At 37.8% G+C, this 17,641-nt stretch overlaps 2 protein-coding genes across 2 annotated transcripts in view; one reads left to right on the top strand and one right to left on the bottom strand.

The window, feature by feature from the left end:
• Window positions 1-671: 671 nt before the first annotated feature.
• Window positions 672-6,856, bottom strand: cpvl (carboxypeptidase vitellogenic like). Its single transcript, XM_055211739.2, has 13 exons — window positions 6,705-6,856; window positions 6,281-6,474; window positions 5,580-5,698; window positions 5,235-5,349; window positions 3,994-4,052; window positions 3,803-3,882; window positions 3,644-3,710; window positions 2,120-2,242; window positions 1,907-2,038; window positions 1,681-1,779; window positions 1,421-1,594; window positions 1,103-1,285; window positions 672-973 (listed from the first exon to the last, which is right to left on the bottom strand). The coding sequence occupies exons 2-13, from the start codon at window positions 6,462-6,464 to the stop codon at window positions 875-877; spliced, it is 1,434 nt and encodes a 477-aa protein (XP_055067714.2). The 5' UTR covers window positions 6,465-6,474; window positions 6,705-6,856; the 3' UTR covers window positions 672-874.
• Window positions 6,857-10,467: 3,611 nt separating this feature from the next.
• The window catches only part of chn2 (chimerin 2), a 46,667-nt gene continuing 39,493 nt past the window's right edge, over window positions 10,468-17,641 (top strand). The window contains exon 1 of the mRNA XM_055209642.2: window positions 10,468-10,937. Coding sequence (XP_055065617.2) covers window positions 10,889-10,937 — 49 coding nt within the window. The 5' untranslated portion in view covers window positions 10,468-10,888. The remainder of the gene's footprint in view (window positions 10,938-17,641) is intronic.

The raw sequence follows: 17,641 nt of genomic DNA on the forward strand, positions 1-17,641 counted from the left end.
TGCTGCCAACAAGGTACACAGCCTTAATTTTTCATTCATGTGGATGCAGGTCATAGTCTTATTGTATCTGTGTGTCCTTTCCCAAATCCTGTTTTATTTTACAGACTGTAGTACTGCCACTTCATGAATCATATTACCACAGCTTCACTGAAAGGAAAACTTACAGTAATGCAGACAGTAATAGTTATGCAGTGCTGATATGATCTCTGTCAAACCATGGAGCATTTGAAAATAATTTGCCTTAAATGGGACATTTCACAAAAACTTTGGTGTCCCCAGACTGCATATGTGAAGTTTTAGCTCAAAATACCATATAGAGATAATTTATTATTAATGTGCCGTTATGGGTGTGTCCTGTTAAATGCAAATGAGTTGATCTCTGCACTAAATGGCAGTGCTGTGGTTGGATAGTGCAGATTAAGGGGTGGTATTATCTCTTTCTGACATCACAAGAGGAGCCAAATTTCAATTATCAAAATGGTTTACCAAAACTAAGTTACTGGGTTGTTCTTTTACACATTCTCTAGGATGATAGAAGCACTAGGGACCCAATTGTAGAAATTACGGAAAAAATCAAATTTTCATGATATGTCCCCTTTAATATATGAATGGATTGTTGAAAATATTATTATAGGTCAAATATAAAAAGACAACAAGACTCAAGTCGAACATACAATCAAATCATACTTTAATCAAAACCAGATCATACACAATAAAAACACAATCCTTGCTCTTAAACGCACAGTAATCCATATTAAAAAGAACCAGCTCTTTGCTTCACAATAGCACACAAGTATTGCATTAAAACATGTTACATAACTAAACCTAGATTTATTCAGTGATCACTTTAAATCCTATTTGATCTTCAACAAAGTTATGAAAATCTATCTGTAGAGAGAAATCTATCAATCATGGTGAACGCTCTCTCTGGTTGGTCATAAGGCAAAATGTGCCCGCCTCCTCTGACAATTACCTGATAAAGAAAGAAAACCGAGCATGTTATACACATTAATACATAAAATAAATACTTCAATTCACTTTGACAAACAGGTACCTACAAAATGGCCTACTGCTATGTATTAGATTATCTGTAAACCCTCACCTGGAAGAACTCATTGACTTGCCGTACATAACCTGCCACTTCAGTATCACTAGGTTGGATCTTCCAAGGAAAGCGTTCTGTTTTTTTATACTCGTCCGCTCCAGACCAGTTAACAGTGGGCAGGAATCGCTCGGTCAATGGAGCTGCAACAATGACATCAAGCTGTCCGCTATAGATCAACACCTGTGAGCACACGATTAATACATTCATTTGAGAGCTAATCTTTGTATACAGACTCAATGAAGATTTCCCATGTTGCCACTGTTTTTATAATCAATGCCAGAGATTCAAACCAGAAACGTAAAAAGGTTTTCTCACTCTATAGTTGTCCATGAGAATACCCAACCACGGCTTGATAGATTTCATGACATCCTGAAGCAGGTGCTTCTCAACCTCAGAGCCATCATTAAACGTAAGATTCCCAACATGGATGGAACGTCGAACCTTTGGTAGAGTCACGAATTCTGAAAAATACTCCTGATCGGCAGGTTCCTGTTTAGGGAAATACACAGAATGAGATGTGAATGATCCATTCGGATCAGGACTACACAACTTAAACAAGAGCGCTGTTTCAGTACCTGACATTGCAGATAGTTAAAGTAGTTTGTGCAACCAGTGACATTTTGGTAGAATGAAGGATAAGAAGAAATGTCACCATTCAACAAGCTGTCAAACACCTGAGAGAGAGAGAATAGATTATATTTTACATTAAAATGCATTGATGTTTTATAAAACAATGTACTAAATAAACACATTATATTAACAGCTCTTACATTTCTATATGTTTGGTATCATCATGCTCACCTCAAATGCCTCCACCCATTTCTTTTCCTGGATGAGTTTTACTCCCAGATCTGTCTGCATCTTTACATACTCCTTCTGAAGTTCATCCACGAGTCCCGTCTGATACAGGAACTCTGCATAGCCTCCCAGCATCTGAGAAGGACAGGATCGAAGGTTCGATGTGTGCACAATAACACATTTGTAAATCATTATAGTGCTTTAAAGCAATTTTACCAGCTCAGGGTCACAGAGACCGTCTCCAATAGCCACTCCTTTAAAGTTAATCTTCACTTTGGCCGAGGGATTGTTCTTGTGGATGTAGTAACCGATTGCTGGAACATACTTTCCTGCATAAGACTATGGGCATACAATTTAATATAGTTAAATATAGTTAATAGGCCCATGTTTTGAGATGTTTGGATTTTTATTCAAAGAATTTAAAGGTCCACTGTGTAAATTTAGCGCCATCTAGTGGTGAGACTGTGAATTGCAACCAGCGGCTCAGTTCACAGTAGGGGTGTAACAATACATCGGTATGGATCGATACATCAATTTTATTTCTAACGATCCGATGCATCGATGCCACACGTAAAAAAACTTTTTGAGATACCTTTTTGAGACTGTTAGATGTGATGTGTGACAGATCAAATGCTTAAGTTTAATAGGTTTATTATATTAATTTATTTTTCAATTTAATAATTTTTTTTCTAAAACTACCTCAGTGATTATCACTATTGCACATTATGGCACAAAATACTAAAAGACAATTACTGTTGCCATCATAAGCTTGACTTAATGTGACATATTGCCCCTCATTATTCATTTTTCTTTCTTTAAAAAAAAAAGTGTATTTTTGTTAGTTGTAAATGTTCCAGTTGGGACAGAGATTGTTACGGAGCTCCTAAGGGGACATGGAGCAAAAATTAAATAAAGTTTAACTACGGCGTGCGCACGTGAAACTACCGCGTAATAGTTTTACTACTACACTTAAAAAAATTATTCTGCACATGAAGGTTTCGCGTGAGCACATGAAACTAAACTTGAGATTTTTATACTCCAATGTCACCTTAGGGGCTCGGTAGATTGTACCATTTTCAAAGAGTTTAATAAAATGTTCATGTTATATATTTTTGTTGCATTTGTAAGTAAAAATGTAACTACTTAACTAGGCACATAATAGAAAATAATCGATAAATTAATCTAATCGTAATCGCATCGAAGTGTTTGATGTATAGGCAAAAATCGAATCGCTGGCGGAGAAAAACTATTTTGTATCGAATTGTAATGAACTGTCCGATTTACTCCCCTAGTTCACAGTTCACCCTTCCGCTTGTGGCTAGAAGGGATACAGCCACTGCCAAAATCTCGCCAATGAGCGCTATTTTCATCCTAATCCTACCCCCAACCCTAACCCTAAACATTTCATAGGCCATAGTTGTATCCTATCTAGCCAGAACCGCTGTTTTTCATTCTAATCCTACTCCCAAACCTAACATCTTGCGAGATTTGGCCATAGCTGTATTCCCTCCAGCCAGAACCCATATCTTTAACCTATATCCTCCACAGGACAAACACATGATCGTCTGAGAAAACGTAGTGACGAAACAAGCTCTATAAAGCAGTTAGTCCATTTAGGGCTACTGTAGAAACATGACGGCAACTTCTATGTAAGGGGACCATGTAAAAGTTACACAATGCACCTTTAATCAAAAAAGGAAATGAAATTAATCAAAGTTTAAAAGTGAGGCATTTACTTACCTCGCCTGTGGCATAGAAAGGATTCGACTGAAATTCACTAAATATCTGAAAGAACTGAGTCAGGGCGCTGCAGAGAAAACAAATTAATTTTTCATTTGAAACTTACATGATTAAAGAGAACAATCCTGATTTGGGTTTACAGTTCAGTAAATATTTTACCTGTATAAATCTCTGCCCACATCATCCTGGTTTTGGGCAAATCCTCGATCATCCTCAGTGAAGCTCCACCCTGTGCCAACCTTAAATATAAACAAACCACAGATATCAGGTTGTTAGGATATTTATTCAAATAAAGCCTAGGTCATACATACAGTTGTAATATATATGCAGACTGGATAAACTGAACTCACTGGGTTATCAATGTACAGAACTGAATATCGTGATGTCCAGGGAAAATCTCTATAGCCCACTGCAAAAAAGGCAGACAATGAACCATTGCAATTTAATTTAATTAAACTTAAAATTGAAGTTTTAAACAAAAAGACATCAGCACATACAAAGTTTACTTCAAAGTGCTCAAGGCAGAACAACTAGGTTTCTATTAAAGGGATAGTTCACCCAAAAATGAAAATTGAAAAACTTGTACTAACATCTTTGTTCTTCTCGACAAAAAGAAAGATATTTGGAGCAATGTTTGTAACCATTTTTGAGCACAAAGGAAAATATTTAAAATTATAAAGTAGAAAACTGAAGCCCCATTGACATCCATAGTAGGACAAAATACTGTCAATGGGGCTTCAGTTTTCTACTTTCTAATTTTAAATATTTTTCTTTGTGTGCAGCAGAACAAAGAAATTTATACAGGTTTGTAACAACATAAGGGTGAGTAAATGATGACAGAATTTTTATTTTTGGGTGAACTATCCCTTTAAGCAATAAAAGTCAAATGTAGAACTTTACAGAGGAAGTAAATCTCTCATCACGAGACATAATGACTACAAAATGAAAATAAAAACTAACACATTGATCATTACATAGGCACATTATGGTTAATAACACATTAATAAATGACCCATCAACATTCGCATACATGATTATAATGCTCATGATGAGACAGAAAGGACATGCAATTAATTTTAAACAACAACACACTGCAAAAAATGACTTAAGTAAAACTAAGACAAAAGTACTATCTAAAAATTCTTAAATTAAGATGTATGTCTTGATGAGCAAAATTACCTAGAAAAATAAGTCTAGTTTTTAGACAAAAAAATATAAACTTTAAGGGGCGGTTTCCCGGACCAGGATTAGCTTAATCCAGGACTAGGCCTTAGTTTAATTAGGAAATATAACTAGTCTTAAATAACATGCCTTAATATCTTGAAATAGTTTTTTTTTTAATCTTAAACACTTAATTCAAGAAAAATTTTCTTACTCCATTGGCAGATTTTATTTATTTTTGCTTGTTTTAAGCACAAATTTGGTTACATTTTATATTTTGTGTCTAAAACTAGACTTATTTTTCTAGGTCATTTTGCTTATCAAGAAAATGCATCTTAATTTAGGAATTTTTGATTTTTTTTTTTACTGAAAACAAGACAAAAATACTAAGAAAGTCATTTTTGCAGTGCATATAGACATTTGTACTCACATGTGAGGTTTTTATGCACAAAATATGGCCCATGCTCCACAAACAAGCCAAACATAGAGGTGCCACCCGGTCCTCCCTGCAGCCACAGCAACACTGGAGCGGTCTCTGGTTTCTCCTGAACACACACAAAAAAAAAACATTCAACGCCAATAAACAAGAGCAGTCACCAGCACACCCTCAAATAGGCTTATAAGTTTCAAGAGAGACCCTTGTTTTAAACCTGAATGCAGTAAAATATGTGATTTGTTATTGACACAGCAGTTACAGTCAGCAGATGTGTCTTATCTTTAGTGCTGTGGTAAAGACAATTTCAAATAGTATGTAATGTTTAGCTCAGATTGTTACCTGTGCAGGGAAGAACCAGAAGAAAAGATTACTGTTGTACGTCTTGTTCACAGTAAGATATCCAGAGAAACTTTTGACATTGGCACCGGGGAGGGGATCCACCAAACTCAGTTTTCTGGCTGTGCACATTCAGATCAGATCAAAAATATGTATTGACATAAATGTTAGAAGCAAAATGAGATTTTTCTTTAAGATATAAGTGGTCATCTGATATGGGTTTTCCCAGTGCTGATATCTAAGAAGGTGTCTAGATTTAAAGTAACATGTTCAACTCACACACAAATTCTGTAGTACACTAAAGGTTACAAAAAACAGTATTAAGCAACAGGATTTTACTAGTTTACTATTTAATTAATTGTAGTATATGCTTATTTTTATGTAAAATCATAAAGCAAGATTTTGAAACTTCCCTACAGAAAATACCAACTTAAACCAGCATAATCTGGCTAGCTGGTTTTATCTGATAAGCTGATGTAGCAGGCTGGTTTTAGAGGGGATTTGGACACTTTTTAGATGGTCAGGCTGGAAGCCTAGCTGACCTACCAAGTTGACCAGACTGAGGCTGGGAGCGGGAGGACTAGCTTAAACCAGCTACTTCCATGTTAAACCAGCTAAGACCAGCCAACCAGCTTAGCCAAGTTGTTTTCAGTAGGGTTTGTAAGCCAAAAATACAACATATCTACATTTTAATAAAAGCACACCTTCTTCTATCCTGCCTCCTTCCAGATAGGGGGTAAGCAAGAGTGGTTTGCCCGGGTCAGGTCCATCATGTGACCCGCTGACACGGTGTGATCTCCGGCAGAAGAACGAGGAACAACCGCGGGAGCGGACTGAGTCCAGCACAGCCAAGAGACAAAAAAGCCGGAGAGTTTCCTTCAGCATCATACAGCTGTAACTGTAGACAGCAAGGAAATATGACACGGAGATCAACGATCAGGCATGATATTAAAAGCCTCGAGTTACTTTCTGCCTTTGCATCTTATTAAATTAAAACACGTGGCTGGTATTTATGGTTGTTAGTCTATCTGGATCATAGAAAAGAGAAAACATACTGCAAAAAATAGTACTTTCACTTTGCTAAAAAATAAAGGTTGTTCTCCTGATCAACAGTCATCACGTACTTACCTCAATGATGTCAGTTAAAATTTCAGACCGGTCACATCGGTATGTAAGACTAAAAAGTAACGACCGAGTTGTTTATATCACGTTGTATATGTGTTGAAGTCACATGACTGTGTGGGCTCTCAGTCATGTGATCACAGTGTGCCGTTCACGTCTTCAATCAAGGACATCGCCCCCTAGCGGCGGATTTACATTTGTGTACAACAGTACATTTGTGACAGTATGCTAATATATGCTTAACAAGTTGTTAATAACAACATTATGTTGAACTGTATAAATAATTACATTACTTTACATAATAACACACAATAAACACTCCAACTGCTGTAATGTCATGCATTGCAGTGGTTGTAATTGTTGTATAATAACAAAACTAATTTATTGTTAGGTGAGAAAAAATCTGTAATTTTATTGACAGCTAACAGGGTTAGTAATATGCAAGATAATATTCTTTAATTTTAAGACATTTCACAATACTTTTTTAAGATGTCAAATAAATCTTTGATGTCGTATGTGAAGATATACCATATAGGTAATTTATCATAGCATGTTAAAATTTCCACTTAGAAGGTTTGATCAAAAATGTGTTGTTTTTGGGTGTTTCCTTTTAAATGCAAATGAGCTGATCTCTGTACTAAATGGCAGTGCCGTGGTTGAATAGTGCAGCTTAAGGAGCAGTATTATCCCCTTCTGACATCACAAGGGGAGCCAAATTTCAATTACCTATTTTTTCACATGCTTGCAGAGAATGGTTTACCAAAACTCAGTTACTATGTTGTTATTATTTACTTTTTCTATGATAATAGAAGCACTGGGTATCCAAAACATGGAAAAAGTCATTTTCATGATATGTCCCCTTTAACTAATTTTACAAGCAAGCCTAGTGTGCATCACACACAGTGCTGCTTTTAAGATGAGATCAAGTCTAGTGTTGTACTTAACTGCTGATCAGGCTAAGCACCAGCTTTGTCCCATGGGAGAAAAGGGCTGTGTCCAAAATTAATCCATGCGCTCATTCACCATTCCCAACATTACTTCATTAACATAGTATACTTGAAAGAGTGAATAAAAATGAAAATTTCCTGTCCACTATATGGGAGAAAGTGAACAAAAATGAGTGAGCGATTTTGCTGACATACCACCACATTAGGAGTACTGTTATGACATTTTTGTCATAAACATTAACTTCTATTAACAGTGTAACTTTGTAAGTTCATTTTTTCACTGTTTTCATCAGTTTTTTGTATTTTAAACAACTGCATGTTTATGCATTATGTTTATTTGTATGAACAATCATCAAGTGTACATTCGTGAGGTTCATTGTCAGTGTTTCCAGGAATGGGCAGAATTTCTAATGAATGTATTTCAAATACAAAATAGTATATTGCAATTTGTATTCGATAGGGTTGATAAAAATGCATTTGTATCCAAATATTTTAGTGTTTTGTATTTTTGTATTTTTAAGACGTCTGCATGATGACATCATAGAAATGCAGCCTCTGATTGAGAGGTTTCACCAGCCCAAGACCAGAAAATTATTTAATTGATACTTTTAGATTACATTTCTGGCAACATTTAAAATCTAAATTGATCATTTAATAATTTTTGAAATTCTAAAATGTTTGTTTTCAACTACCAAATAGATGTCCAATGATTTAATAAATAAATATTTGATTGCTGAGTATTGTAGCCCCTAGTTGAAGTGGCTATTTAGTAGGATCATGATATTTTGGTTTGCATACCATTGCATGCATGACGGCCTGACACACAATATATTATTATATTTATGATAACAGTCAAATGTTTAATTAGTTAGAAACTTGCTATAAATACAGGTGCCATCAGTTGTCTTATGAATGACTTATGTGTCAGTGTTGATAATGCAAAGTAGGCCCTTCCTTATCGTTGCATTTGTCAGATTTTTGTCAATGTATTAGGGAAGCATTAGATCAAATAGTCCAACTGATTTGCGAAGAAGTTTCATGTTCCTTGTAAAAGTATTATTAGTATTTTGATACATGTTGTGGCTGCGGTATTTTGGAGTTTCTTTGATACCCTTAAAACTACGATATTTATTTTAAAATACATTTTGATGTATCCTTGCCCAACCCTGAGTCTCGTATTATGTTATAGGAATGCAGTGAGTCAGTGAGTCTACATCTAATGTACACTCAAACTAGTGCAAACCGGTGCAAACTCATTGTGTGTGGAAAAAAAAGAGTCAACAAATGTATGAATAAAGTTCTATCAGGTTTTGGACACTTTTACAAAATGGCTGACACAAGTGCTCAAATTGAATCAAGTCTTATGGGGGGTGCCGACCATGACAGCAGCAAACCCAAAATTTTGAAATGAAGCGCGTCAAAGTATTTATGATAAAAACGACAAATGACAAGTTACTTTTTTATATATTATTGGAATAGTATTATCATAATGATAATAGGCTGTATATTAATATATTTGGAGAAAGTTGTTATATGTGAAATCAGATAATGTGCACCCTTATATAGCCAAAATTGAATTATCCTCATTTCATAACACATCTGCGACTATTCGACTGTGGAAACATGGAATCTTCGACTATTCAGGGTGACCCCTAGTTTTTTTGTTGTTGTATATACTGTTGTTCAGAGCTCTGTAGGTTGGTCACTATAGCTGCAGTTTTTGTGGTTGTATTACCAAGATGTTTGTTTAAAACGCGTTAAAACTTAACATACCAAAGCTATATGTATTTTCTAGCTGGGGAAATTATATGCATTCTAGTGATTGCCCCCTCTTGCTATTTTAGACACCCCCTCAGTAAGTAGCGCTAAGCCAGTAAAAAACAAACATGCGCTTAGCAATGGACATTCACATGTTTAAATAGACACGACATTTATTAGTGTAAAAAATAATTCACAAAATGTACTACATCCTTAGGAGTTTATCAGCATTATTTTTACTAAAATAAAACTATCTGAAAATATCCTAATGCGATATAGGGGGGGTCACGGATCCCCCAAGCCTCCCCACCCCCTCAATTCGAGCACTGACAAAATAGTGCACTATATGAGATAGGGAACAATATTGGACACAGATACAAGAAAGGGCTGTCATGTTGTATCATGGGAAATCAGTGATACACTCAAAATCACTTTACCGCAGATAAAAAAAAGATTGAACAAATTTATCAATGAAGTTCAATACGGTTCTGGACACCACTACAAAATGGCCAACACCCAAAATAAATAGTGCACTACTGTAAAGGATAGGGAGCGATATCAGGCACAGCTAGAGAGTGCATTGGAAGGGCTGTGGCGGGCGTCATATTGTGTCAAGATGTGGGAAATCATTTGATGCAAACTTCACAGTGGAAGCATTTTCATGCATCTGTTGAGTGCACATAGTTGTACAGTAGTTATTATGGTGCATCATGGGATTGAATACGTTTATTCAGAAACCACTAAAAACGTCTTCTCAAACAGTGCACTATAAGGAGGCTTTATCAGACACAGGCAGCACATCTTAAACCAACTAAGACCAGTCCAGATGTTTGTTTGTTTATTAATTAATTAATTAATTTCTCTATCAGGACTCTCTTTCAGGAAATTACTTTTAAACAAGGTCGCAGCTACCAAAAGTATTTCGTAACTTTAAACGTAATATTTTCAAACACTTTACACAGTGCATTAACAGACTTGACAGGCGTACGTTATATAACAGTCAGGTAGACGAGAGGAACGTGGACGCGCGTCCCTTCCACTTTAAGAAGGCGGTTACGCGCCTGCACACACACACACACAGACACACACTGCACGTTTATTACGAGTCTAGAAGTGGCACATGGACGCGATACAGTGAAATCTGTCCTGAAATATGGCGAAACCTCCCGTCACTGACAGCACACGGAACGGCCGAGAAGTTTTCTCGCATTTTGCATTTCATTACGGCGAAGAATAGATAGTTGCCATATTTTTTGAGGTTGTATATCAACTATAGTTTCACCATACGCTGCTTCTTCGGTTTCCACACGCGCAACTGTAAATGCGGCTGCGCTGGCGACTCCCGTCTGATCGGACACTGACAGCTGGATATTATCAGCTCTTCATGAGCTAAACACAGCGCTTCAGTTCACACAGACTGAGATGGAAGAGCTGTCAACCCATTACAGACAGCAGTAAGCGAGTGTATTCAGTGATTTAGAGGCGATGGCAGCGTCCAGTAACTCAAGTCTGTCGGGTTCCTCCGTTTCCTCAGGTAAGTGATCATTTATATGGAAATGTGAATGCATTTGTAATTGCAGTATGTGAATGAAAATAAGTGTCAGTTTCATTTCTGTGGTTTGTGTTCAGACATGATTTAAAATGGTGAAGAGGTGTGTCACACCTTCATCTAGAATTAACTAGATTGAATCCCTATCAGATGCAGGAAAGCATTCATTGTGCTAATGCATGATGCCAGAACATTGCCACATCCATCTTATGATATATTATAACAGTATGTAATGAGAAGACACCTGGGTCTTTAGTCTGATCACCATAACTCACTGCTAGCTACATTATGTTGCAAGGAAGTCTTTCAAAGAGGTCATGGACATTGCCAAACTGTCACACTAAGTAATGAACCCTCATTTTTATTATTAAGTGAGATTTTTTGGATGCAAGATGTTTTGTATTTGTAGGAAGGAAAAGAATGTTTGCATGTGTGCTGTTATTTTGGGTGGGTGGGGCAACTTTTGTGCTTTCACTTCACATGCACCTCTTCACATAAAATTTGTCGTCAGTGATCCCAAATATCGCATAAATAAAGTACCAAAAACAACAATTAGCCTCTCCTAAAATGTAAAACATTACAAACAGGAATGTTTGTGTCATAGCCGTGGGAAGCAAAAACTGGTTTGGACACATCCAGATCTGGTTTGGATTCATTTCCCAGACATTGTCTTAAAGGATCTACCGTAGGTTACAACAGCCATGTGTGTTAAATCCTGGAAAGATTCATCATTGTTTTGTATCTAAATGAGTCATCAAAGGTTTACAACGGCGTGGGATGTGGACTTGTCACCTTAAAAGCTGCGACTCTCTTCGTTTTATTCACTTGAGAGACTTTCTATTAGTCTGATCCTATTATCCACAAGAATTCGCTGGCGTTGAAAATGAGCTTTGCCATCATCTTAGCTGAGACCCGTAATTGCAGATTGCCTGTATATTAATGTGTAGCCTGAATATCAGTGCATGCCTGTCTTTGTCTATGTGTATCATTTAAAGGTGCAGTGTGTAAATTTTAGCGGCATCTAGTGGTGAGGTTGCGAATTGCAACCAATGTCTCAGTCCACTGCTCTTCCCTTCCTTTTGAAACGCATAGAGAAGCTACAGTAGCCACCACAAAAAAAAGGTAATCGACGGAGACAACTTAGTAAAAAAAGTTTGTCTGTTAAGGGTTTCTGTAGAAACATGGCGGCACAAAATGCCGACTTCCATGTAAGGGGACCCTTGGTGTATGTAGATAAAAACATCTCATTCTTAGGTTATAAAAACATAACAGTTCATTATAAAAAGGTCTTTATACACTCATGATAATATAGTTTTGTTTATTATTTTGCATTTCTGTCAAGACATCCTTTTAAAAATTACACACTGCACCTTTAACTGCGGGAAAAGGTGTGCAAGTGTTAAAATACACTGCACGGGCACAAGAAGAGCTCTGGTTTAAATGTCGAAATGCTTGTTTACATTGTGGACACACTGCTCCACTTGGCATTGCATTTGTGAGAGCACAAAAGGGAATATTATGTATGATTTGTATGAGACGGTACATGCCTTGAGTTCAAATAACAAGCAATTCTCCCACAAAGCGGAAAGCTTTGTTGGATGGGTGTGTAGAGGGAAACCTTTTTAAAGTAGACACTATATTTAAACCATTACATGTATCATATGACTTTGAAGTTGAATAATGATCCTGGGAGAGATAATATGTGAAGTGAGACATGCATGCAGATTGCATAATTCTCTATATGCTTGCACATACCAAAACACACAGAGAACCTTGTGTTCTCCCCCAACCAAGCCACGGGGCTCTCGAGGGCCAGAAAGAGATCAGGCCAAACCCAGCATAGCTCAACATTCATTCCCAAATACATTATCTCACATGTATGTTGCTGAGGCAGCAGATCTGCACTTCAGCCACAAAGCCTGTAGGAGGCAGAGAGTCTTTTCAGGCTGCGGTACGAGAGCTGTCATTAGTTTCATGCCCCCGTTGTAATCATCGGATGCTGAATACCGCGCCCGGGCCAGATTTGGTGTGTTTGTCGCAAAAGTATCATTATTTTTCGAAGAAGACTTCTTGGCAGGAACCTCGTTTCATCTCGCCCGCATGCAGAATGTGAACACACGCGTGCACGTTCTGCTTTAAATTAGCCAAGAACGGGTTGTAAACAAATGCAGGGCAGGCTGGCGGGATGGATGCTGCTTGGCTCGGCTCTTCTGACATCAAAGGCCAGGCTGAGCTTTGATGTTTCCCCAAAGGGAAACTGTGACTGCAGCTCAGGCCTGCAAGCTTGTGAACGTTTAAAAAAAATATGATGAGGTTTATATGATGGGTGATTTTCATGGGTTTGTGCCGGGCTGATTTGCATAGCTGTTTAAGCTTGGGGCCAGAAGGTTGCTGGTTTGATCTCTGTACTGTATAAAGAGAGCACAATCGTGCACTCAGAAATGGCACCGATTGCTTCAGGCGGGATAGTCCGCTTTGTAAAAAAGCATCTGCTAAATGACTATTTTGTAGTTGTCACCATGGAACCTGTTAAGGTTCGTAATTGGACATCTGTCGGAATATGTTTAGTCATAGAAAGTGACTTCAAAAAGTATAGGTATGGAAAGCGATGTGATTTTATCCATCAGGAATTAATTGAGGATTTCAGATGCAAAACCCTCTAAGCAGCCAATCACACAAAATGGAGGCGGGCCACACTGCCTTAATTTGATTGACTTACCGTAAGAAAAGAGCAGTGCGCTGCTTTTTTATATTTCTGGGCAACGACTGAGGCAGCTGTCCTGTCAATCAAATACTGAAGCGTGAGCACTCTTGAAACTTTGATTTGCTGTTAACTGGCACATTAGCAGAAATTTTAAAAAGAGGGTGCTTGCTCTGACCTTGAGTAAGGGTGAGAGGTGCACAAGCACACAGAAGATAGTGAGTGACTGTCTCTCCCCTCATTCGATTGGACAATGGAAAAACCATGAATAATGTTTGGTGCTTTTCCGCTTAATGCTGCGTTTACACCAGCCGCATTTGAGGCCTCAAAATCGCTTAAAGGAATAGTCTACTCATTTTCAATATTAAAATATGTTATTACCTTAACTAAGAATTGTTGATACATATTGTTGAAAATATAGTTCCTCTTTTAAATCCGCTTAGAAAAGCGCTGCGTTTTATTTTGTACCACCAAACTTGCTCGTCTTGAATAGGGGAAACGTTGGTGTGTTTGGTCACTTCTAGCTTTGTCTCTGGTTGGTGCCATTGAATGAATGGGGCTGGGCTGGGTGCTGTCGAGGCGTCGCAGCGCGCTCCAGCGCGCTCCAGCACTTGCGTGCGCGCACACAGATGATAGAGGATGTATCAACAATTCTAAGTTAAGGTAATAACATATTTTAATATTGAAAATGAGTAGACTATTCCTTTAAACAGCGCGAAGTTGACGCTCGGAAAAAGCAAGCATTTGACGCGCGTCAGAGACGAAATCCGCTTCTTGTGGGAGGGGCAAGTGCTATGCGGTTGTCCGTTTGCAAGATGGCTGATGTTGATCGTGCATTAATCGAGAGAGTTACCGGTTTGTATTTTGTAACCTTACTGTAGGGGGAAAATAGTTTAAAAAATGTCGGGAATGCCGCGGGTCGATAAACGTCATGTGACTCAAAAGTGAAATGTGTATTTACAACTAACCAGGTTGCCCAATGTCCTCACTGACACTCTTCCAAGTAGGGATGCACCGATCCGATATTCTGGATCGGTATCGGGGCCGATCTGGCCTTTTTTGCTGGATCGGATATCGGACTAACAGGACCGATCCAGTTCTGATATTGCGGGTTACCCATGGTTGTTACTGACAAGCGATTAAAACGTCAAAGTATTATAAAAGCACCATAAACGTTTTTCTGCATTATAATCATCTTACACTCATGTGAAGGAACAAACGCACATTTAAAGATATTTAAGTTTACAGAAACACTGTAACTTACTTGCAAACTGCTGCCACAGCATCAAGCAGGCTCCTGATTGGTTAACTAATTGGTTAAGTTCAAATTTTTCAACTTGGGCGTCAACCACAAATTTGCATCAAATGCACAAAAAGCACCATTTGCGCGTACCGCGGCAGGCGCTCAATTCGCGACATTCACACGAACTAGACACGCGAAAGAGGCGGAATCGCGTCTACCGTGCCGTGCTAAACGCCTCATTCGCGCCGCGAGACCTCCAGACGCGCGTCAACGTGTCTTCACGTTGACTTAACATTGAAATCGCTCGCGCTTGATGCCTCTACTGCTGCTGGTGTAAATGCAGCATAAGAGTTGACTTTTTCAACTTCAGACGCTCAGAGCGCTCCTCTGAAAGCGCAAGGCACAGCAAGTGACAAAAACGCGTTCAGCGCACATAAACAGCACGCATAAAGCTCACTGCCCATTGAAAATCATTCAAAAAAGGCCCCTCCCACTGCCATTGATGCGATCTGTGTGATCCGCCCTTTAGTGCGATCCGCCCTTTAGGTTCAGTAATTTCACTTTAATGGCAATGAAAAGTTTATTAGTAAGTAATTGAAATGCCTTATTTTCACAAATCAAATGTCACTTTAGTAATTTCATTAGTATCAAATCTGACTGTATTTTGCTGTAAAACCCTCTAAGTGTATGAGAGCTTTTTTGGCAAAATCCTCCGCTAAAAAATTCACAAGACTTTTGCAAATAGCAAAATCACTAAAGATGCAACTACAAACATTTTAAATAATGAAGGACAGAATGTAAAAATGACGAAACTGAACACACATTAGGTGGGGATGCATGCTCATGGGGTTGATTGTTCATCCAGTTCCTCTTTCATGAACTTAGAGGACTTTGCTAAAAAAAATCGTTATGTGGCATTTAGTGGATTTTGCCAACAAAGCAGTATTTTTGAATGGCCTGAGGCCGGGATTAGGCGGATTTGAGGCAAGGGTTGTTGATGAACACATAATAATGGCGGAGAGCATTAAGTCAATATCAGGGCTCCAGACTGCCACCAAAATTTGAGAGTGAATTTTACATCCAGTCGCACATGTGCGACCAGTAAATTTGACAATTTTTTTGTGATGTGTGACACTGAATTTGAAAACAGCACATTGTACTTTCTGCATTTATCATTAAAGTATTTATTAGAAATACAGTGGAAATTAGTAGAAATGTGAATATTTGGTTAGCATGTTGATTTACAGTGTGTGCCCCTAAATTTTCTGGTTGCGCCCCTATAATTTTCAGTTGGGGTCCACCGTGCTCCTAGTGAAAAAAGTTAGTCTGGAGCCCTGAGTATCATTATCTCATTTTCGACAGAGTTGGCATTTAGCGGCTTTTGCATCTGAGCTTATTAATTCTTTCAATAAAAGTGGGAATTGCATGCCAAAATAGAGTTATAGGCGGTCAGAGGAAAGGAGTTAAAAAAACAGTTAGAGCCGTGATTCTCAATTTTTTTCGACGTGCGGCATCTCTTCGTGGCCCCCCAAAAGCAAATTTAGGACATAAAATATTGTAAAACTTTAAATTAATTAATTATACAAAAAATATTAAATTATACAATGGAGTGCTGTTTGTTAGTACGCTCTAAGAAAGGATGTGTAAGTAAATTATGTTTTATTTAAACAAAACAAAGTAAGTGAATTTAACACATTTGCTTTAAGAGTGTAGCCTTATTTTTCAGAGGTTTAATTAGTCAGAATTCATGAGAATTTGACGGCCCCCAGTTTGAGGACCACTTACTTAGAGGTATTGGTGAAGTCAATAAAGCCAATACACAAATATAACATTTCAATTAAAGATAACAAATTGTTTTTAATAGCATGCAGTGATGAATTGTGCACAATAAGCTTAAAAATGTTTTTATGGAAGTGAATAAATTCAGCGCTTTTGCGTCCAAATTGATTCTTGAGGTGAATGTCTCATTACAGTGGTCGAATAAAACAACCTCAGTCTACTGTGATCTTTTCTAAGCTTTACACATATAACCATGAATGAAGGAGTGAGAGGTTAGACGGATCCTCGGCCTGTGATGACAGGACTGGTAAATGAGGCGTGCAAACCACTTAACTTGCCAGAAAATAGTTTGCTGTCTCATTCGCCCTCTCTGGAAGCTTGTTATTATAACCCTGTTTTTAAAGGATTTTCATGTCTGACCGAAGCCACTGTAATATGGTCTGTTTATAAGCGGTGGTCATTTTTAATAGTTTCCACGATTTTTTTGCGCTGTTACCGCTGCAGCTTTTACAGTCGGCGAGTCAGAGTGAAATAGGAGGGTTTGTTTAAGCCTGCAGTTTTATGTTGAGTGTTCTTGAGAATCAGATGAGTGATTTAAAGTGTAAAACTCCTTTATCTGTGCCTCTTAATAATTACTTCTGAGGACATCCAAATGGCCATCCATCACCCTTTTCAAGAATCACATTACCAAACAGTAGATTTTGCTTGTGTGCTGTATATGTGTGTGTTGTCGCAGACCAGCCACAGCCCATTCACTGACTGACAGTCTGATGTAAACTGCAAACAGATCTTGGAATGTGACCTCTGGAAGTTATGTCACACACATTTCTTTCATCATTCCACCAGGAAACAAAATTATAAAGTGCAAACCTGATATAATGAGTGCTTTAGAGAATGAAGTAATCACTGGATTTGTTATGTTATTTGTTATCTGTATTCTTATCAGTTTTTAAAGCGATAGCTCAG

This window comes from Misgurnus anguillicaudatus, chromosome 10, assembly GCF_027580225.2.
Source record: "Misgurnus anguillicaudatus chromosome 10, ASM2758022v2, whole genome shotgun sequence".
NCBI classification, from domain to species: domain Eukaryota; kingdom Metazoa; phylum Chordata; class Actinopteri; order Cypriniformes; family Cobitidae; genus Misgurnus; species Misgurnus anguillicaudatus.